This window comes from Notechis scutatus, chromosome 7, assembly GCF_049901735.1.
Source record: "Notechis scutatus isolate UNSWTSFEM ecotype Mainland chromosome 7, rNotScu1.2, whole genome shotgun sequence".
Lineage (NCBI taxonomy): Eukaryota > Metazoa > Chordata > Lepidosauria > Squamata > Elapidae > Notechis > Notechis scutatus.
This window is the reverse complement of record NC_142015.1, coordinates 395536-417701: the sequence shown is the minus strand read 5'-3', so window position 1 is coordinate 417701 and position 22166 is coordinate 395536. Positions and strand designations below refer to the sequence as shown.

The 22166-nt window shown below is 41.1% G+C and overlaps 1 protein-coding gene across 10 annotated transcripts; it reads left to right on the top strand.

The window, feature by feature from the left end:
• Positions 1-63: 63 nt before the first annotated feature.
• On the top strand, positions 64-22050 carry TIA1 (TIA1 cytotoxic granule associated RNA binding protein). 10 transcript variants are annotated; one of them, XM_087969854.1, is made up of 13 exons: positions 64-237; positions 3156-3252; positions 4794-4892; positions 5626-5680; positions 5854-5886; positions 7058-7145; positions 12555-12630; positions 15091-15199; positions 15690-15785; positions 15872-15956; positions 19244-19367; positions 19649-19788; positions 20358-22050. In XM_087969854.1, the coding sequence occupies exons 1-13, from the start codon at positions 212-214 to the stop codon at positions 20503-20505; spliced, it is 1176 nt and encodes a 391-aa protein (XP_087825980.1). In that variant the 5' UTR covers positions 64-211; the 3' UTR covers positions 20506-22050. The 10 variants fall into 10 exon arrangements, with proteins under 10 accessions (XP_087825980.1, XP_026540526.1, XP_087825979.1 ...); XM_026684741.2 differs by having other exon boundaries at positions 19646-19788; XM_087969853.1 differs by having other exon boundaries at positions 4791-4892.
• The last annotated feature ends 116 nt before the right edge of the window (positions 22051-22166 follow it).

The window sequence follows — 22166 nt, the reverse complement described above, 5'->3', positions numbered from 1 at the left end:
GCGAGTGCGCTGGCGGGAGACGCGGCGCATGCGCGGAGGTGCCTTTCCGTCGGCCGGCCGGGCCTCTCCGCCCAGCAGCGCCATCTTGAGAGGACGGGCGGCGGGTTCGTTGTCCGTCGGGCCTACGTGAGGGCCGCCTCCCTGCCTCGCGGACTCGGCCCGCGGGTCGCCCACGCCTGACCGGTGCGCCCCAGGCGCCGCCGCCGCCGCCATGGAAGACGAAATGCCGAAGACCCTGTGAGTCTGGCGGGAGCCCCGCGCGCGAAGTGGGAGGGCCCGGCCACGTTGTTCCCGCGCCTTCCCGCCGCGAGCCTGACAGAAAGGCCTCGCCTCCCGCAGCGGCTTGCGGCCTCCCTCGACCGGCTCCTCGGGGCGGTCCTGGATGCCCGGCCGCGCGAGCCTTTTTGGAGCGGGGCCTTGCGCTGGGAGTTAAGCGAGAGGAGCCCCGGCCCACCTGGCAGGGCCGACTTGGGCGCCTCGGCCGCCTTGGGACTCTGCATAGATGAAGCGGGCTGGACAGGACCAGAGCAATGATTTATTTTATTTATTTATTTATTTATTTTTATTTGATTTGCCAATTGTTTACAAGATAATAAGTATAAGTGTATGGCGGGGATGCGCATCTTCCCAGTCGGCCTTCGCTTGTGACCTCGCCGGCTCTCGTTCCTTCCCCCCGTGATTCCCAGCTTCCCCCCTTGTCCGTCTTCCCTTGCCCGGCCCTCCCTCCCTCGCGACGGTCCTTCCCCAGGAAAAGGGGGAACTTCTTCAGAGAGGCGTCTGCCCGGACGAGAATCGCCTCCTGCAGCTGGGGTCGCCCTGCGTTTTGTTGGCGGCTTGACAGAAATTGCAGGGAGCCCGCCCTCCTCTTCCCTAAGGGGGGAAAGGCCAGAAAAACCCGCCACCTTTTCTGTCCAGTTGGGTTCCATGTTGCAGCCAGTGGGCCCCAGCCTGGCCCTCCTGCTCCTCCTCTGGGTGCTTCCCACCTCTGGGAAGTGCAAAAGATCACCCACCCTCCCAAAAAAGGTTCAACGGGCCGTTTTATTTTTCCAAGGCTGTTAAACTATATCACCAAATGTCTTGCTTTAATTATGCTGATGATTCCTTAGCCTATCCTAGTTCCTAATCTAGGTTTTAAAATGTGTTTCCCTATTTATGCTACCTTCTTTTTATGCTGATCTGTTATATATTCTTATTTTGCTTTAAAGAAAAATGTTCAGCATTTTTACCATATTTTGATACACAGAAAACACATGGTATCTATTAACATGAAGGTATCCCTCCTAGACTCTCAGACAAAAAATACATTTCAGTCTTGAACTTTTTCATGTTAACATGCTTCTAATTAGTTTTCTCAATTATTTTCATTCAAGCCCCACGGTTTCTCAGCCAGAATGGCCAATAATTATATTAGCTGAGGATTAAATGAACTGAAGCTTAGAATATCTGGAATTACAAGGGTTTCTGTAGCTAGAAGATGAGAGGATTTAAACCTGTTACTAGTCAAACCTATTAGCACTTTGACATTTTGTTTACTTCAGGAATAGTTTACAAATTAAAGTTCTAACATGCAGTCATTTAAACTACCAAATATAAACTGTTGTTTAATCAATTATTGGAGGTAGAGTTTAGAACAACAATTTTAAAAAATGATCTATGAGGACCTTTCCAGCTTCTTCATAAAACTTCACACCTAGGAGTTTAGTTTTTACATATGATTATTATCCCTTCTTTTAGCATAGCCTCCATGTTTCTTTGTTACCAGACAAAGCTCATTGGAGAAGGAGGTATTAAGAATCCAGCCAAGGGGCATTAAATCAGTATTAACAGGGTATGGAATCATATCTGTAGCCTGTGGAACAGCTTTTAAAACAGCTGGTACATTTTGCACTGAGTAGCTTTTCAAACTTATGCTGAATATATTTAGATGGAGTCATCTGCAGGTCACAAACCATGAAGAACAATAACCAATTCCCTGTCCTTGAATTTATTGTACCAATGAAAGCTTGTAAGAGAAAGTATACTCTCATAATCTCAATTGTAGCCTGGTCCTCTAGGACTGAAGCTGTTCCCAGCAGTACCAGTGTACGTTTATGTAGAAATGAGTAGCTTCATACTTGAATAATTTCATATTTATTCATAGATAAGTAGTAAATAAGGTGCAGTCATTTCTTAAAACTTAAAAACTAAGGCAAACGTATTAATGTAGGAAACTTGTGAAACTGAAAGTTAAATTCAAGAGCCTATCAAGTACAATTTTTACATTGTCCTTTATTTGAAAATTGTTTAAATTAGGTAAATAACAGGACCTTGATAAAGGAAGGGTTAATACTTGGCAACTATAAATATACAGAGCAAAAGAAATTTCAAATTTAGAAAGATAATATCTGAAAGATAAATAGAATGTGGATACTTTGTGAAAATACTATTTTTGTGCATAATATAAGAATTTACAAGTCATAGAATAAAAAATCTTGGAAGTCTTCTACAGGTAGTCCTTGACTTATAACCATTTGTTTAGTGACCCCTCGAAGTTACAACAGCACTGAAAAAAGTGATGTATGGCCATTTTTCACGTGACCGTTGCAGATCTCCATGGTCACATGATCACATTTTGGATGCTTAGCAACCAGTTCATATTTAGAACAGTTGCAGGGTCCCAGGGTTTCGTGATCCCCTTTTGTGACCTTTGGACAAGCCAAGTCAATGGGGAAGAAGCCAGATTCACTTAACAACCGTGTTGTTCATCTAACAATTGAAGGGATTCATTAAAAATGGGGAAGAAAAATAGTAAAGGGCAAAATTCACTTAACTGTCATGCTTAGCAACAGAAATTTGGAGCACAATTGTGGCTGTAAGTCTATTAGTAAGTATCCTTTCTCTAGCCCGAGCAGGAGACCCCATCAATGAGACAAAGGGGGGGTCCGATTCTTGTTTGTGCTTTTTTGCACAGCCTTCATTCCTGCTATGAGATTTTAATTTTGCCTTTGCTCAATACAGATTTTCAAATCAGAAGCCAGGGTTTTTGTTTCCTTAGCTCAGTCTTCTAAACACCTTAGATATTTTAATAATTACTAAGCTGTGGAACAGTCTAGTTGCTCCCTCTGCTACCTTTTTGTTATGTAAGACTTACAAGCTTCAGTGTGTATATTTTACAGGTATGTGGGGAATCTGTCCAGAGACGTCACTGAGGCCCTAATTCTCCAGCTGTTCAGTCAGATTGGACCATGCAAAAATTGCAAAATGATAATGGATGTAAGTTGATATGAGATAAGGATTTTTCATATGCATAGAACTTAGTTATAAATCAGTCAAAACTATAGAATGTGTGTGTCTGTATTTGTGTACTCATGCCTATGCGCAGGGATATTCTTAACAGTACCTGCTTGGAGTTAGACAAAGGTCAACAGAATTCAAGGCAAGTTGGTCTTTCTTTCTTTCTTTCTTTCTTTCTTTCTTTCTTTCTTTCTTTCTTTCTTTCTTTTCTTTTCTTTCTTTCTTTCTTTCTTTCTTTCTTTCTTTCTTATCTGCACACACATGTATATATACATTACATACATACATACATACATACATACATACTTACATTGCCTATCTTACGCTAGGGCAGTGATGGCGAACCTGTTGTGGTGTGCCAAAAGCACGCACGCAATAGTGTGTAGGCACCCACAGTGCAATGGCCCCGCGCATACGCAGGCAATCCCCCCGCTCCACCCCCTTTCCTGCACTGCACATGCGCGTTGTGCCTCCCAGCTGATTTTTGGCCTGTTTGAGGCTGTTTTTGCCCTCCTGGAGGCTCAAGGGAAGCCTCTGTATCCTTCCTTCCCCTTTCACTCAATTTCACAAACAAATGGCCTATTTTTCTTTTGTTTGTTAATTCACGCTCTTATTATAAATAGTAGCCTGCAGTCTTGCATTTCCATAGTCAACACCAGAATTCACATACAAAGACAGAAAAAAAGTGGACCAGATAAATGGCTTTAGCTAACCAGTCGCACTACCTGATAGTAAGGATGGTGCTTGTCAGCACATATTAGCCAATATGCCAGGAGTGCAGTCCAAGTCCCATTTTATCCTAAGTCATGGTTGTCCAATCTTTTGGCTCGCCTGGCCTGCATTGAGTGAAGTGTAAAATATATAACAGTTAATGTATATAATAAACTTCCTTTGTTTTTGTTTTTTAATGTTTTGGATTAGTTTTGGGGGCTGCATTACTAGCTGTCCAGGACTGCATGTAGCATGGGCTGCAGGTTAGACATGCCTGCCCTAAGCATGCTCACATTGCTAAATGAAATTAGAATCTTTAATTTAGAGAGGTCCTTGCAAGCTAATTTCCTGTTGCCTGCATCTCATCAACTTTGTGGTACATGTAGGATACTGCATCATATTCAGAATAGTAAAATATAATGGATAGTATTACTGCTTTTATACTGGAAAGTTTAGTTTAATATTAAAACTCATTCTAAAAATTACTTTCAAAGGTTTGTGAAATCATTTGGAAATGCTGTAATCCTGTTAAAGGAAAATAAAATAAATGATACTACAAAGAAGTACAAAATATAAAAGGAATGTGTGCTGTTCAAAAATATCCATCAGGTTTAGTGATTCAGGTAGAGATGTATAGGATTTCTCTTTCAGTTTGGCTGTTCAAAAATAATGCATCCATTTAAGAGATCTAAAACAGTTACTTTTGAATACTTTCTTTGGGAATAGAATGTCCCTTTCTCTGTCAATATTTTGGTCTGGTTAACAAAGGATCTTCCTAGAGTGACTGGGTGTTCTCTCTGTTTAAGCAGACAGCTGGGAATGATCCGTACTGTTTTGTGGAGTTCTATGAGCACCGTCACGCAGCCGCAGCTTTAGCGGCAATGAATGGGCGGAAGATAATGGGTAAGGTAAGCTCTCAGGTCTAAAGGGGACGTGGAGCAGGACTGTGGCTTTAAATAGATGGATGAAAGCATGTTTTAAAAAAGAAGAAAATTGAAAGGTAAACTTTTATCCTGTTTGAGCCTCGTGTATTGCAGAATTGAACTATTGAATGTTCTTAAAGAACATTTTGAGCTAAAACTGCATGATGACTTCGCAAATGAAACTTGGGAAAAGTAGTTTGGCAAAATAAAGCATAAGGTTATAAAAAAGGAAAACTATTTAAAGTTACTTGATATTCAACTTCATTTGTGGAAGAGTCTTGTTTTTGATAAATTTGCTAAATACAGCAAAATCATGTCTTAAATGTTGCAAAACCTCAATGTAGTGGATGCCTGTTTAGCAGCCTTTGGATTCCATGGGTGAATTTTTTGCCTGGATTTTTCCCAGAAGCAGTGGGCAAGTCTATTGCCTCTGAAGTCGATAAGTTTAAATTTATGTCAGTTAAATTGATGTTAATTTAATATTAATTGCAGTGATTTGTGTCATTTGTATATGTATATTTGTGTAGCCCATGTGACAAATTGCCATGAATGATATGATTTACAGTTCCCCTGACATTCAGGAACAATGCCTTCTTCTCCCCCCCCCCCACCCCCCCACCCCCACTGTATAACACGTCAAATCATTGGCAGGACTGCAGGTTATGTTAACCTTTGTACTAACTTTCCTGGATATAATTGTAGTAAATATTATTTCTAGGAGGTCAAAGTGAACTGGGCAACAACCCCCAGCAGCCAGAAGAAAGATACCAGCAGTAAGTCCCTTCCTATCCTGAGTCCTTACTCTTTATTTGCACAAAAGTGTTTTTAATGTTAAGCTATAAGCATCATGCAAATATTTGCCCTATTATTTTGATCATTATCCTAAGATATTATTTAATGTGTTTGTGTTAATAAACTTAAGAACAAATCTAATCTTTGTCATCAGGTAGTACCGTTGTCAACACACTGCGTTCACAAGGTAATTGTATCTTCTTAAACATAAAATGAAATCTCTCAGGGGTGTCTATTCACTAACCGCCTGAAGCCATTGGGGGGGTGATTATGTTGTCGCAAGCGGTCTGCCTCCTCCTCCTCCTCTCTCAGGTGGATCAGGATGTGGACTGTTGCCGACTTGTAAGCCCCGTGGCCCCCGGTGGGCGTGGCCCCTCTGTGAGGGAGAGCTGCTGCCCACCCTGCAGCCCCGCACTTCTTGTGGGGTGCCAGTTGCTCCTCCAATTGGATCTTCCTTCCCTCCTGTTACTCGGCAACCCAGGGCTGCCTCTCTACTTGCCCGGCCTGAGAGCTCTGAGAACTTGGGGAGGATGTAAAGGGATTCTTTTTGCCAGAGCGGTGCTGTTGCAGCGCCAGGTGTGCCGTGAAACCTGCTAGAGGTGCGGAAAATTGAAGTGGGCTTTGTGTGACTATGAAGGACCTCCTTAGATATGACTCCTGTGTTTCGCCAGTTCTTATGTAAATGGATCTAATCTAAATTGTGAAGGGATTACTCTTTCCGTTCTGTTGCCTTCAGTCTTAGTTCACTTGCTCATGGATTTCACATACTTTGAATTCACATGGATTCACATGGTGTAAAGGCTGGGCAATCAAAACTCTTGGCTTTTCAGAAAACTGTCAAATACTTTAACATCAAACTGTTGCAATGCAAGGTATCTTTTTGACTGTTCTTCCCAAAATATGACTTAAGTTTGAGCTATATGTAACTTAGGTTCTCCATAACTAGTTTGTGTAAATTTTGCTCTCTTTTGCTCATGGAACCAATAGATGTGGTAGCTTTTTTTAATGCTAGTACTACAAAACAAAGCTACAAATGCAGCATATGTTTGCTCTGGCTTTGAGCTAGATGAGCCTAGTTCTCATGGTAATACATTTTCTGCTATGAATAATAATTACAGTTAATATAAAAACAATAAATGTTAGTTTTATGTAAATTTTCTATACTTTTGTACTGCCATGTCTCCTGATGGATATATAATAAAACAACGTTGTATTTTGTTATCTGATAGGTTAATAAAATATAGTTTTCATGTAGTTTCTATTTGTATGGAAATCAGTACAAGATTTTTAAAATTACCATCACCTACACTTCTATGAACACTCTGCAAACTTGAACATTTCTCTCTTTTCTTGGTAAGACCACTTCCATGTCTTTGTTGGAGACCTCAGCCCAGAAATTACAACTGAAGATATAAAAGCAGCTTTTGCCCCATTCGGGAGAATATCGTAAGTAACGTCTTATTGTCAAATCCTGGGGACAATCAAGTATTCAGTTTAATGCAATGAATAGGATGTTGGCAAATTAATCTATATTTTCTGAAGAGAAGCATCCTTTTTTATTCATTCAGATTATCAAATAATCCAGTTAGTTTTACTAGTTTTATGCTTAGTATTTTAGAAGATACGTACATTTTACAATATTTGAAAATCTGTGTTCTTTGACATGATTTAGTTCACTTTCTAGGACGGATTCTCATGCTAAGTAAGGCCTCTCGAGTGCCTCCTGAGGCATCATATGGTCTCATTAACGCAGCTTTCAAATTCATCGGGTTTCATGGAAAATACGGCCTGCAAGACTTTGGCTTTTTGTGAAATGGGTGCTCTATTAAATAAAATAAACCAGAAATTGGTATCCAGGGTAGTGCATTGCTGGTGTGGCTACAGATTTCCAGTGGAGCTAGAGTGACACGATAACCGCGTATCCTTTTACTTAATCTGATTTCAGAACTCTCCAAAGGGTGAATAACAATAGCAATAGCTGGAAAAACTCATTTTGAAATGAGGAACATCAGGAACTGATTCACTCGTTTTGTAACTTGTGCAGACCTCCTGAGACCCAAGGGGGACGAGGTGGATCTCCTGCTTCCTCCTATCAAAGACTGGCCTTCAAATGCTTTCTGAGGGTTGCAAACCTTGATTCAACCACACTTCAATTAGCTATTTCCAGGACTGATAAAAGCCAAGAGAAAGTTGTCTTGCATGCTGCTCACGTTGCCTAGATCTGCACAGTGCAGTGCAGGGAAATGCTCTGGGCCCCCAGCACGCCATCACAAGGCTCTGGTCAACTGGGAGAAACCACCTCCCGGCTGCTACACAGTTGGCTGGAAATCTTCCCTTTATTGCAGATTTTTTTAAAAAAAAACCAATTAAATTAAAAATCAGATTGCCCAATTGGGTTTAGCATTAGTATAGATGAAATTAAGCCTGAGCAATCATGGAGACCAGGGAGAGAGCCTTCCTAGATCAGCTGGTCTCTGCTGGCAGCAGGGCGAGAGCGTTCTCTCTCCTGCCCCTGTTTGCGTGGTACAGATTACTTGGAGAGACCACTTGAGCCTCAAACAACTTAGAAGCTGTTCTGAGCAAGAAAGCCTGCTGCTGAGTTGAGTTCAGCTGTTCATATAATGTGCAGCCCCTGAGCCTAGTTCGGGTTTGTCCATCCACTTTGAATGGGTGAGAAGAGGCTGCCTGTTCTTGCCCACAAAGCTATGAGGAAGATGCAACAAATGCTTCCCTTTGCAAGGCCTCTTGCTTGTGTTCTGTTCCTGAAGGGCCCATTAAACAAAAATACGACTTGTGACCGCTCCTGGGCCAGCAAAAGGAAGAATGATGCTGTTTCCCCACCCACCCCACCCCCCATCCTAGAGATGCCTCTCTCTGCCCAGGGTAGACTTGAGGCAGCCCTCTCTGCCCTGGGCCCAGGCACCAGTAAATGCTGTGGCAGGACTGCCCAGTCTTAAAGGCCCGCAACTGTCTCTGGCTTTGGGAATGTTGGGAGTCCTTTATGGCCACTCTCTCAAAATGGCTGCTGTCATAAACCTTTTTTCAGACAGAAGATTGGTGACATTCTTCCTCTGCCCCTCCAAACTTGTAAGATATTCCCTTCTCTCTCTCTCTCTCTCTCTCTCTCTCTCTCTCTCTCTCTCTCTCTCTCTCTCTCTCTCTCCTCCTCCCTCCTCTCTCTCTCCCCTCTCTCTCTCCCTCTCCCTCCCTCCAGCCCCTACCCAAAGCAAGAATTGATCCAAACAAGACACTTCAGCTGCAGCCTGAATCCTGAGGCTTGTGCTCCTTTCCCTTGTATCATGAGAGCCTTTTATTTTACATACTCAGTCAGCTACAGGTATTGTGGCTGCCTATCTTAAACCAATAACTGGGCAACTAACAAAAAAAATACCTAAGAAGCCATGTCAATGGAAAACAAACAGTACGGTATTATGTTAATAATAACCATAATTCTCATACAATTCAATGTGTATTTAATAATCAAATTTGTATAGCCGCCCATCTCACAAAAAGCGACTATACTACTTATTCTTAAAAAAGCAGAGTATTTTAGGTTGTAATCTGGTAGTAATCCTAGTGCGCATCAAGGGGGGTACCATGTTAAAAATTGAAATACTTGATTGGTGGGCTCTGATTTATTTTGAGAAAAAGTTTTGTTTCTGGGAGAAAAGGAAGTCTTTGACCAAAGGTTATTCTTAGTGTTCTTTTTCCTAAAGAAGAACTTTTGGTTAAAATATTTTGGCTTCTAGGATTCAGAAGCATAAAAGTATAATATGTAAGCATTCTTTTGAGATTTATAAGCTAAAAATCCCTTTAGTTTTTGTTTAAAGGATAAACCAGTTTGGTGTAGTAGTTAAGATATCAGGCTAGAAAATGAGGAACTCTGATACCTAGTCCCACCTTGGACATCAAGCCAGTCACTTCTCTCAGCCCCAGAAAGGAGGCAGTGGCAAACCACTTCTGACAAACCTTGGCAAGAAAACCACAGGGACATGTCCAGGCACTCTCTGAGAATTGGACACAATTGAGTGGAAGTAAAAATGACCCTTTCATGTTTATAATGCATTCATTGAATGGCAGCATAAAATGTGTTGTCTGTCAGCTGCAGTTGAAGTATCCTTTTCAGGGATAAACTCCTCATATCAGAGAAGGCGATGGCCATGGGCATTCCAGACCCACCCCTCTGCCTCCCTGAATGTGGCACAGAACTAACCATAACTAACTAACTTGAGCTGCACTGGTTTGCCATCCTCAGGAAGACAAATCCATTCAATTGCAGCTCTTCACATCTTCCATATTCACAGGCGAGGCTATGGGATGGAGGAGGGGAGTGCATTGCTTTCCCTCCCCCCTGCACCCCTGCAGTTACATCTGTTGACCTTTAAAGAGTACAATACTTTTGTGGAGGTCTCTGTAGCCCTTAGTGCTGGTAAAAGTGGTCTGTCCTTGTTTGCAAATAGTTGTTTGATTTTGATTCAGACAGACTGAGATATAAAGAAGATGACTAGGTGAACCTACAATTGCGGCCCTTGTTTGCATTTTCTGGGCATCATTTTATTCTATTTTGCGGCCTGAGATTTTCAGGGTGCCAGATACTAGGCTTCACAACCCATAATGACTGGATTTACACAGCAGGATATATAAACACAAGATATACAGAGCTTGATGAGGCTGGGTTTGTGGACTTGGCCAATTGAAGGCCTAGAACGCATTCCAGATCAAGATTTGCCCAAGTTTAGTATTTAAGTTTAAAATTCTGCAATCATAGCAACTCTGTTTTTAATGTGATAAATTTGTAAACTCCAGACAAGAATTAACTTAAAGATTCTGCTAATGCTGTGATATAAGTCTGCAGTTGGTTCTTGAAGTGGAAGTCCTGCCTGCTCCCCACCCCAGAGAGAGCTTTCTTCTAAGGGATTCTCAATAGCTGCATTGAGATTTGTGTCAGCCTAGATGTAGGAAGGGCAGAATAGAGACTCTACGCATCCAATGCTGGTGCTAATCCTAACCAGGGTTAGTGTGTACCGGTATACTTTTATTACATCAGTAGCCCAAACTCTTGTTCCTTAACCACTGAAGATGTGACAAGGAAGACAGAACATCAGAAAATACTTAAGAATAAAAACATAACCAGCGTGCAATCTTACAAGTTTCTTTTATCTAATTCAGAAAGTAGAAGTAGAGAATGTGTACTTCATCTGTTATTTTTAATAGCTGATCTATAACGCTACATATTTAGTATACCGAAAATGTTAAAAACCTACTTTATTCTCTTGATGGGGTGACTTTCAAATTCTGGGTGGAAATAATTTCTGATAGTCTACTGATAGTTCCAGAAGTGTATTGCTTTGAATAATTCAATATTTGTATGAACTTGAATGTATACTTAGAACAATTTGGCAATTGTACAAATGATTTATTCTATCAGGATTTGACTAGCATGTCTATGTGTTCGTGGTTTGGGTTCTTATTTAAAAAAAATGATAGTTAAGTGTTAAGTACAGAGAATCATCCATGTCATTATGAAACTAATTGTTCCCCGCTCTAACTTAAGACAACTAAAATTTAAGGCAAATATCCATTTCTTCTGGATTATTTGGTTATTTTCTTTCTTAATAGAGTAATAACTTTCATGATCTTGATAACTAGTTGGCTGTCTCAGTGATTTTCCAATTCCTTAGCTTCTTCCCTGTATCTTTAAGTACCAGAAGGTAGATACTGAATGTCTATAGAAATTCTTTGGAGGACTGCTTGGCATCCCATGAAGCCTCTTCCAGCTTGAGTGTATGGGACTGTGTCTTTTGGGTACCCTGCATGGCCTTCCCCCTGGCTTTACTCTGTGATTGTGTGTCTGTGCGTGTCAAGTGCCTAAATCGTGTGGGTTGGGGAGGGCAAAGATTGCTGCGTGTCTTAAGCCTTCTCAACAGTGCACCCTTAATGCATAAATTATCTGAGAGGCCCTTAATTAATAAAAGTGGCATTTCCACCAGTGGGGTTTAGCTATTGTAGCTGGGTCTGTCTTTTTTAACTCAATCTCAAATAATAGGGCTCTGGTTATTTTGCAGAATGTCTCTGAAGAATGGACAGCATTGCCATGGCTAACTGCAAGCTACAGTTCACAGTGGACAAACGTTGTAGTTTTTCTATTTACTTTTATAAATTTTTACTTTATATACTTTGTAGTTTTCAATCAGTCCTGTATGATTGTTAATTACGAATGCAGTTTTTAAAAATTATTTAATAGTGTATAGTTTAAAAAACATGTTAGTGTTTATTTTCTTCCATAATGCAACCATTTCTGAAAATGTCAATTTCTCAAAATTTACAGCTGCCCAAGTCCAAAAAGGGGGTAACGAATTGACCTGAGAAAATTAAAGAATTCAGTTAACAGGCGACGTATGCCTTTTAATTCCTATTTTTTCATTTTTTCTATTTTCTATTTCTAATAAGTAGGTAGAATGTGTTGGCCAATAGTAAGTTTATAAATTGCATGGTTCAAGAGAGCCTGTTGCTAATATGCTAGTCAGCTACATGCCCTCAGTTATTCCTTTGAATAGCTGCTTTGACCATGCATAGTTTTTTAACAGTATATAAGAGCATTGAACTGTGAACCAACGACTGTAAATAGTTGTTTTTAAAGCTATTGATTTTGCATGTTTACAGAATTAAGTTTAATTTTTGCTATCATGTGATAAGACTTTAGTAAAAGGGAAAATTGTTTTGACTGTATATTGCTGGTGCTTTTAAGAAGTTCATTTTGTTAAAGGAGAAACATGAGAAATGAGCTGCGTGTGAGACATTTTTACTTGGATTCTGTTCAGTTGATGCTTAACTGGCTTTCTCTTTCCTTTTCAGGGATGCCCGAGTTGTTAAGGACATGGCAACAGGAAAATCAAAAGGATATGGCTTTGTTTCTTTCTTCAATAAATGGGTGAGTTCCTACGTTTTGATTGATGGTTTTACACCCAACACAAAGCTGGTCAAGCATATCCAGCAACTATTTACGAAAGGCATCTTGGTGAAGCTGGTTGCGCAATAATGCAAAATGCTGAATTAGTTAGATATGTTTTCTTTCAGACATCTCGTGGCAGTAAACCACCATGTTACTAATAATCCAGAGCCTGACCACATGATTCACAATTATTAACAGTCCAGATGATTTTTCAGCCGTATAGTTCCAGCATAATAGCTTTCCACTTGCTCTAATTTCACAAGACTATAATATTTCATTGTCAACACCCTAATTCATTCGCCCCCTGAAGTATATGAAAAGCAGATTCTCTTCTGATGTCACTCTAGTACAGACCTGAACAAGATTTCAACTTAGCATTTATGTTCCATTTTGGGAAAGGTATTCTTAGTGAGGCTGAGATGGAGACTGCAGTGAACTCTGCATGTGGAGAACAGATGAGATTTGGGGAATATGTTGGTAAAAGTGTGCACCATTTATAAAGAAAATGTGGGCAGCACATCCTCAGGCAAAATGGATGCTTGCTTACAACATTCTAATGGCTCCTTCATAGGCAATTTCAATGGTTGAACTGAGTTGCCCAAGGAAGAATAATGGGTGAAATAAGCCAGGGAAGGGACCGAGAACCATTTTGCCACTTGCCCTGTATGTACGTATTGGCACGAAAGGCCATTCCCCCACCTGTTTACCCCCGTTCTGACAGGATGGGCTGCTAGCAACGTGGCTTGAGCAAAGCACTCCCTCAAAGCTGCTCTGGGAAGCAACACGCCCTTCCCTTTGCAGCGCCTTGTCATTGCCCAAGTTCTGGTTCTGGCTTTGGCAAGTGGTGCCAAAGAGGAGCCACTTGATTGGAGCAAATCTAAGTCACCTCAGGCAGGCCTAACATAAATGAATATTTGCTCAGCTTTGTGTTGTGCGCCAGTTACTCCTCCCTTTTCTGGATAGGGAGGCTCCACCACTCATGCCCTTGTCACCCCCTATTTGGACTATTGCGATGCGCTCTACATGGGGCTACCCTTGAAGAGTATCCAGAAGCTTCAACAGGCACAAAATGAGGCCCTGCAGGCAGTTTTAGGGGCCCAAAGAAGGGTGCGTGCAACACTCAGCTCTGCGAGCTACACTGGGGGCCAGTTTGCTTCCGGGTCCAATTCAACTCCAGGTGTTGGTTGTGACCTATAAAGCCCTACATGGCCTGGGGCGAGGTTACCTATGAACCGGGTTCCCCCCGTCGCACCTGGGCAGGCAGGGAAGGCATGCGGCAGACCCCATCAGTCGAGGAATTTCAATGGGGAGGGGGGGTGTTCTAGGAAGAGGCCATTCTCTGCCCCTGCCCACACACTCTAGATAGAACCTCCGGCCCCCAGAGCTGAGGACAGCCTCCATCTCCTGACCCCCCACAAAGGGTCTCTGGGTGGGGCACGAAGAACCCCCCAACTGTCGGGCTGCCTGAATTAACTCATGCTAAGTGCCTATCTTGAATGTTTTACCTTTTGGGGATGTTATAATGTTTTTATAATCTTCAATCTTGTTAATTTTAATATAATAATTTTATACATTGCTTATGTATTGATTATATTGAACACACCCAGAGCCCCTCTCTGAGGAAGAGAGCAGTTTGGAAATAGGAAATATAAATCAAGCAAGCAAGCAGACCTCTAGCCCAAGATATCTATGTTGCATGCTACTCCCTTTTCCTTTATTTTTTTAATAGCCTTTAAAATAGCCTTTATTTCAGATTATATAGTTGTCCATCTCACTTGCAAAGATACTGGGCAGCATACAAGATAAAACAGAAAAGATAAATTCATATAATCAAATGTAAATAATTAAAACAATTAACCAGAAATATTAACAGGATAGGACATGTGACTGTGGGGCTGGTTGGGATCCTGAAAGTCCTCACTTTAATCTCTCACCCCCTCTTACAATTTTATATATTTTATATATTTTATGTGCGAGGGTTGGAGGGACGATCCCGATAGAAGAGCAGCAGGGCAACTGCAAGACTTAACTTTGTTTGGTTTTGGAAATAATGATCAATCTTGTCTTCAACTAATACAGTGAAAGTTAAATTGCCTGCAGTTCATAGAATTTCACTTCATAATGCTTGTAAAGTCACATTTCTTTTGAAATAGATACTGCTCTTTTCCGAAAAGAAGCAGTTGTTGTTAAATAATTTTTTATGAGACAATTCTTGAAATATGTGGGAAATCATATAGATCATGGTGAGGCACAAATAATCCTATTGTAAATCAGAGTGATATAATTTGAATCCTTTTGGTAAATTTAAAGATAAGACTTTGATTCTTTAGATGTGGTACTATAATAAATGTTTATGACAGATGAAGAATAAATGTTTATGACAGATGATTTAGTATTCTTTGAAGGGTTTTTTAAACATTTTTTTCCTGCACCGGATAGGATGCAGAAAATGCAATTCAACAAATGGGGGGACAGTGGCTTGGTGGAAGACAAATCAGGACTAATTGGGCAACGCGCAAACCTCCAGCTCCAAAGAGTACATATGAATGTGAGTAGCCTTCAGAACAAAACAAGCATTTCCAGCTTTTCTGAATCCAAAGGGCTTTCCTTCGCTAAAGACAAGGGTATTGCTGGTGCTTGAAAGATTTAATTCTCTAAATTTTCAGAATAGGCTTTGAATTCCTACCAGTCTTAGATTGTGAACTAAATATTGCAGAGATTGAAATTAATGCCACTTGAAGTTAGTTGCAAAAGGAAATCACCCTTGAGTGTCCTTTGGGAGGGCAGAGATTCAACTCAAATGCTTTGGCCACCAAATGAGAAGAGGGCACTCCTCGGAAAAGAAGGCCCTGAGATTGGGGAAGACTGAAGGCAAAAGGAGGAGGAGGAGACGCTTAGGGAGGGGCTGGGGGATCATTTTAGAAAATAGTTTTCCAAATGTCATTACTCCTGATTTCATTATATCCAATGTTTTTAGATATCTTTGTTTTATTGTAAATACATCGTAGACTGGTAAAATCTTTGTGCTTTTTATATAGCAAATGCCAAACAACTCTCCTACGATGATGTCGTAAATCAGTCCAGTCCAAGCAATTGCACTGTGTATTGCGGTGGTGTAACTTCAGGCCTGACAGGTAGGCGATGTCGTCAATTCAGAGCGACCAGGTGAAGAAGAGGCGAGATGCCCGTTTTGAAATGTTTCCAATCTTCTTGTTTGCAGAACAGCTAATGCGCCAGACGTTTTCCCCGTTTGGGCAGATAATGGAAATCCGAGTCTTTCCAGATAAAGGGTACTCATTTGTACGGTATGGAAATATTTCTCTTACACACCCTATTTGTGTTTTCAGAACTTTTATGAAACCTTTTCTAGTTAGTCTCCAACTAATGTGCAAATTCACATTCCTAAGTGATTTGCAGAGAGACAGATGTATATGTTGCTGTGTGTAAAAAAAAAATTTTTTTTAATACATTTTAAAAACACAACTGAGGCTTTGGCAAGTGCTACAAGCACTTTGACCCACATGAAGGAGTTGGCTGAAAGGAACCTCCCCCTGCAGCCCTGGACCACCACATGGCCGCCCAGATGGCTCCTCAAGGCACATCCCGTGGCTCCCTTGTTTGGGCAAAAGAAAAAGCAGATCTCTGTCTTCACCCAGCCCTAGAAACCACGACTCGCCATTTTATTCTTACATCGAATTAAGTCCCTTGGGTCCCCAATGAAGCTTGGTCTGCCACCTCCTTGGTCTAGATTGGTGTTTCACCACCTCAGCAACTTTATAACAGGTGGACATCATCTCCCAAAACTCCACCCAGTATCTTGCGTGTCCACAAGTCTTAAAGTTCCTGAGGTTGAAGAACATCAATCTTGAATGTCTCCATCCTCTATCCTACGCCTGTCTATAAAACTATGAAGAGAAACAGAAAGAAGGGGTAGGAAAGCAAAGCCTGAAACGGTTTGGGGAAGAAAATGGGATATCTTGATACTGAGCTGGATACCACAGAAAGGGAGCAAGTAGAAAGGAAAGTGGAGTGCAAACATTTTCTTCTTTCAGATAAAATGGGTTTCCAAGATTCCATTAATCTAAAGGTCATTAAGTGACACCAGATGCTTGTTAAAATAAGTCTGCTGTATTTTCTATTTAAAGTACTGTATTCGGTATTTTAGAAGTCTCATAGAATAATGGAGGGGAACTTAGAGATCTTCTAGTCCAACCCCCTGCTCAAGCAGGAGACCATATATCATGACAGTCAAATAGCTACTCAGCCTCTTCTTAAAAACCTCCAGTGATGGAGCACCTACACAACTTCTGAGGGCAAGTTGTTCCACTGGTTAATGGTTCTCACTGTCAGGAAATGTCTGTGTTAGAACGAAGTTTAATCATTTCCTATCCAATACTTTTTGTCCTACCCTGAGAGGTTTTGGAGAATGTCAACCCACCTCTTCTCTGTGACAGACCCTTAAGCTTTGGAAGACTGTTGTTGACACCCCCCACCCCCCCAGTCCTCTTTGCTAGATTAGAAATATCTAATTTCTGCACTGTTTGTCATATGATTTAGCCTCCAGCCCGTTAAATACCTTAGTAGTTCTTTTTGCACTCTTTCTAGAACCTCAACACCTGTTTTGCATCATGGTGACCAGAGGTTCAATGTAGTATTAAAGTGTGGTCTTAACACTGTAGTATAAAGTGGTAATGTCGCTTCATGTGATGTCGATGCTATTCCTCTGCCAAGGACTGCATTGGCTTTTTGGGCAGCGGCAGCTGCAACACACTGCTGACTCATATTTGACTCTGGTTGTCCACTATGACTTTTAGATCTCTCTAAAAGTGTTCCTGCTGCTGAGCCAGATACCACCTATTCTACACTTGTACATTTTGTTTTTCTTGCCTAGGTGTAAGACCTTACTTTTCTCCTTACTGAATTGCATTTTATTGGATAGGCCCCAGTCTGCCAACATACTTCCAAAGCTTGGTGTTGTCTGCAAGCTTCAGGTGTTCCCCTTCTGTCCCCTTATCTAAATCATGTATGAAGATGTTGAAGCCTACTGGGCCCAAAACAGAACCTTGAGGTGCCCTACTACTTAATTACTTCCATGTAGAGGTAATTCCATGAAGGACAACACATTGAGTTGGTGGTGGGTAGTATGCCCCCTTTTCCTTTTATATTAACCCAAATGCATTTAAGGAGGGTTTCTTCCTTGGATTTTTGCATTGCTCTAGAGGTGTAGTTATTTCTTACACGTAAGCCCTTAAGCTCTGGCTTTGCCAGTTAACTTGGGGCCCCAATGGTGGAACATCATAGTGGAGGTGATTGATCTATTAACAACAGATTCCCCCCCCTTCCCCATCTGTAATTAGACTATTGTGTTTGTTTGTATTACGTTTTAGTATATGTATATTTATCTTTGTATGATTGTAAGCCGCCCAGAACCCTAACCCTAACCCTGTGGTAAGATGGGCAGCCAATACATTTTACAAACAAACAAACAAACAAACATAAAAAATGTGACTCTGTCACCTCTTTTATTAGGTCTGTTTTGTTGAACAATTTAAATCCTTCTAGCAATATGTTCCCTTCATGTTTTCATCCACCAAGTTTTGATAGTTCAACAATATCGTACCTGTCCTCACGTAGTAGGACTTCAACTTTGCCGTGTTTGTTCTTCATAACTTGAGCGTTAGTTTACAGTTTTCTTTTTTCACACTCCTTGAGGTTTATGCTGGAGAGTAAGTCCTAAACGTTGGTCTCCTTCCCTTTCCAGTTTTAGTCTAAAAGACCTTTGGAAAAGCTGAGCCAGTTGTTTCCCCATAAACCTTTCTTCAGTTTTTGTGAGGCACAGCCCATCCCCCACCAGAAGTCCTCCATGCAGGCATTGTAGGCTGTGGTCTAGGAATCCAGAATCCTCTCAGAGGCATCATCCTTCAAGCCAATGGTTGACTTCTAAAATCCTCCGTTCCCTCATTGGATAGTGACCTTCCATTGGAAGTACAGAGGAAAATACCACCTGTGCTCCCCTCTCTTTGGCCTTTGTGCCTTAGCTGCTCGCCCGCTCCTGATATTGTTCCTGGCTCTTTGTTGCATCATTCATCCCGACATGAAAGAGGAGAAAGGGATAATAATCTGTGGAGTTGATTATTTTGGTAAGCCTCTCTGTCACATCTTTGCTCATGGGAGACCACCTACCTCTCTTGGTAGATTGTCCAGTTTACAAATTGCTGATTCCATTCCTCTTAGTGAGTCTTTTCCATTTGATCTAGACATTATAGCTGCTAAAACGATAGCACTGGCAGGGTCAAATAAAGTAAAGCAAGTCTTTTTGTCACGATGCTATGTGGCTGAGAATTCTTCAGACGTACTTTCTGCGTGTGTCACTTAAGATGTCACTTGACTTCCAGCGCAGGGCCAGAGCAGAGCATGTGGCTTTAGATTCTGTCTTCCAACTTGTTATCAAAACTGACTTTCCCAACATCGTCCTCTTCCGTGTGGACACGTGCATATTCCTATTAATGAAGAATTGTTGCATCGTCTTTTATTTGCTGCCTCATAAATGAGGGTGATTATGTTAATTTACTCCCTTGTATGCGCTTTACAGGTTTAATTCTCATGAAAGTGCTGCACATGCCATTGTTTCAGTCAATGGCACCACAATAGAAGGACATGTGGTGAAATGCTATTGGGGTAAAGAGACACCAGACATGGTCAACCCAATTCAACAGGTAAGAGTTACCTGTCCTGCTGAAAAGCATTCCCAAAATTAATAACGTAGATATTTCCTCAAGATGGATCCCAAATCCCTTTTCTTTGCTATTCATTTATAGTCTTGTGATCATAGTTGAAGTGGGTAGAAATTGGCTATGATACGTGTCATAGTGAAGAACTTGTACGAGTTCCAACATGAAGTAAACCAGTTTCCCTGTACTTTGTTAGACATAAATTTGCAAAGCGATGTTGCCTGTGTTACATGCTAACTTTGGACCATCATTAACGTTTTCAGCAGAATCAAGTGGGCTATCCACCCCCTTATGGGCAGTGGGGCCAGTGGTATGGAAACGCCCAGCAGATTGGCCAGTATATGCCTAATGGCTGGCAAGTGCCTGCGTATGGAATGTATGGGCAGGCATGGAACCAGGGATTCAGGTAAGGGACGGAGTTGGCTGAGGCTTGCTGACAGTAACGAAAGTGAAAGTACACATAGTTAGAGCACTTTCATTTTTAATGTGTTCATAGATTACCGTTATGTGCTTGTTTGAAAGACAGCATTTGTGTCTTCACCAGTTTGATTATTTTTATATGTTTGTAGGTTTGCAAAAAAGGGATTAAAATACTAATTAAACCATCATTAAAAGAAGCATACTACAAAAAGTAGACTGTCCTTCCAAAATAGTAAAATGAATCAGTGTTATACTTGGAGCGCCAAATAGTAATAAATTTTATTCACCAAAAGGTTGATTAAATAAACAACTCTTAGAAGCTAGCAGCAGTGGAACATTTGATGAACTGGGTTTCTTCAAACATGCCCAGTTCATAGTTACTGTAGTCTGAAAATATGAAAGGGTTCCTTAAGGCTCAGTCAGGTTGATAGAATGCGGGGATCCCAGGCTTCCTGTGTGATGGAGAATATGCCAGAAATACTCAACGTGATTGCTTGCTGCTGTCTACCTATTACAATGCAAGCTTTATCTAACCTCATTTCCTCTTCCATCCAGTCAGACACAGCCATCTGCAGCGTGGATGGGTGCAAATTATGGTGTGCCACCCCCTCCACCGCCCCCCCCACCACCACCCCAGGGGCAAAATGGAAGTGTTCTAACTAGTCAAACTGGATATCGGATGGCAGGTTTTGAAACACAGTGAGAGACAGAAGGACTCTGGAATAGAACACCTGTGGCTTTGAGGCTGTATGGAGCATTGTAAAATCCTTTGTTTACTTAAAAAAAAAAAAATCTATCCAATCAAGTCAGTGCAAAAGTCAAACAGTATTTATTTTTAATCATGAAACTTCGTTGTTGTCCACGCTTTTTTTTTAAAAGACACACAGGAAATACTAGATGCTGGATATCTGCCAACCTTTGCCTTCTTTTCCTCTTTTGAGATGTGTTTCTTAAGATCCATGTTTGAAACACAACTAATGCAGGGATTTCTGCCACTTTTAGTATAGCGGCAGGAAATTGCACAATATCAAACATTTTTTTTCCACTGAAGTAGTATGCAGTCTAGTTTGCATTCCTAATATGACTTAAATGTACATGAAAGAAGTTATACGAGAGAGAAAAGACACGCCAAAACTGTGTGAATTCTGGGGGTTTATTGAAATCTTCAGTTCGTGCAAAGAGAGCCTGATGTATAAAGTGTCCATCTCCTTGCTTTTGTTATACTGGGATTTCAAATATAACTTATTCGTTTACATTATTTTGTATCTAAACATTTTTCGGAAAGTGGTTTTTGCCTTACTGTCACTCTTCAATGATGAGGTAGGAGTCAGGCCTTTAAGGGCAAGTGCCTCGTGCTCCGAGAATCCAGCTCTGGGCTCTGGTCGATGCCAGGAGGGCCCCGGGGGGGGCGGGATGCTCCTGTTCATCGACTCGGAGTCCTCCTTCGCCCAGTTCAGATCTTCTTAAAATGTGACACAATCTTAGGAGCCAGCTTTTTAAAGCCTGTCCGTTTTTACATTTACATGTATCCTTTATCATGTCAACTATTTTAGCAAATTAATATTTTCACAAAAGTCGCTCCGCTTTTGTATGTCTCCTTTGAAAGAGTAAGAGACAGAGAGAGCTCTACAGGACTTATGGCTATAATTTAAGCTTTGACTTTTGCATGTGAATATCTAATACACTGTTAGACTTTGAATAAACAGTCATGCTCTCATTTTTCAGAGACATAGAGAATACATTGGTCTTAGCAGCTTTTTACTCACGTGGAGCAAGGCTGACTTGATTTAGCAGGGACAGATAGAGCTATTAAATTCTAGAGCATTGTGTGTGTCAAGCCAGGAGAAAAAGGAGTGCTCCAACTGAAGCCTGAAGGACCAACTGGATAAAACATTTTTGAATTGTTCAGCGGCCAAATAAATAATAATAATAATAATAGCATTATCCTACCTCCTTGGCTAGCTTTCAGAAGATGCAGAAAGAACCCTACCCTGGACGTAGTGATTATATATCCCAGTTAACATCTGGGCACACGGAGGTGTTTGATTTCCGTTCTGCATTGGTTGTATGGAAAAGTTGCTGATATGCACAAGACAGTGACCAGCCACCCCCATTTGATGGAACAAAAGGGGCCAGAACCAAAGTAGAGGGCTGGCTGCTAGGAAAATAGATTGTTGTCTTGTAGACAGATCTTGGCCCTAACGTTTTATAAATAAAGCATCTTCCAAAAGATGCCATTGAACTTGTACATTGATTTCACTCATGTCTGCTTCCTTTAAAATTTGTATAAACCTGTCATCTTTCTGCTTACTATCTCTGCCTGCACAATTCTTTTAAAAGAGAAATGTGAATAGGTCTGAAGTG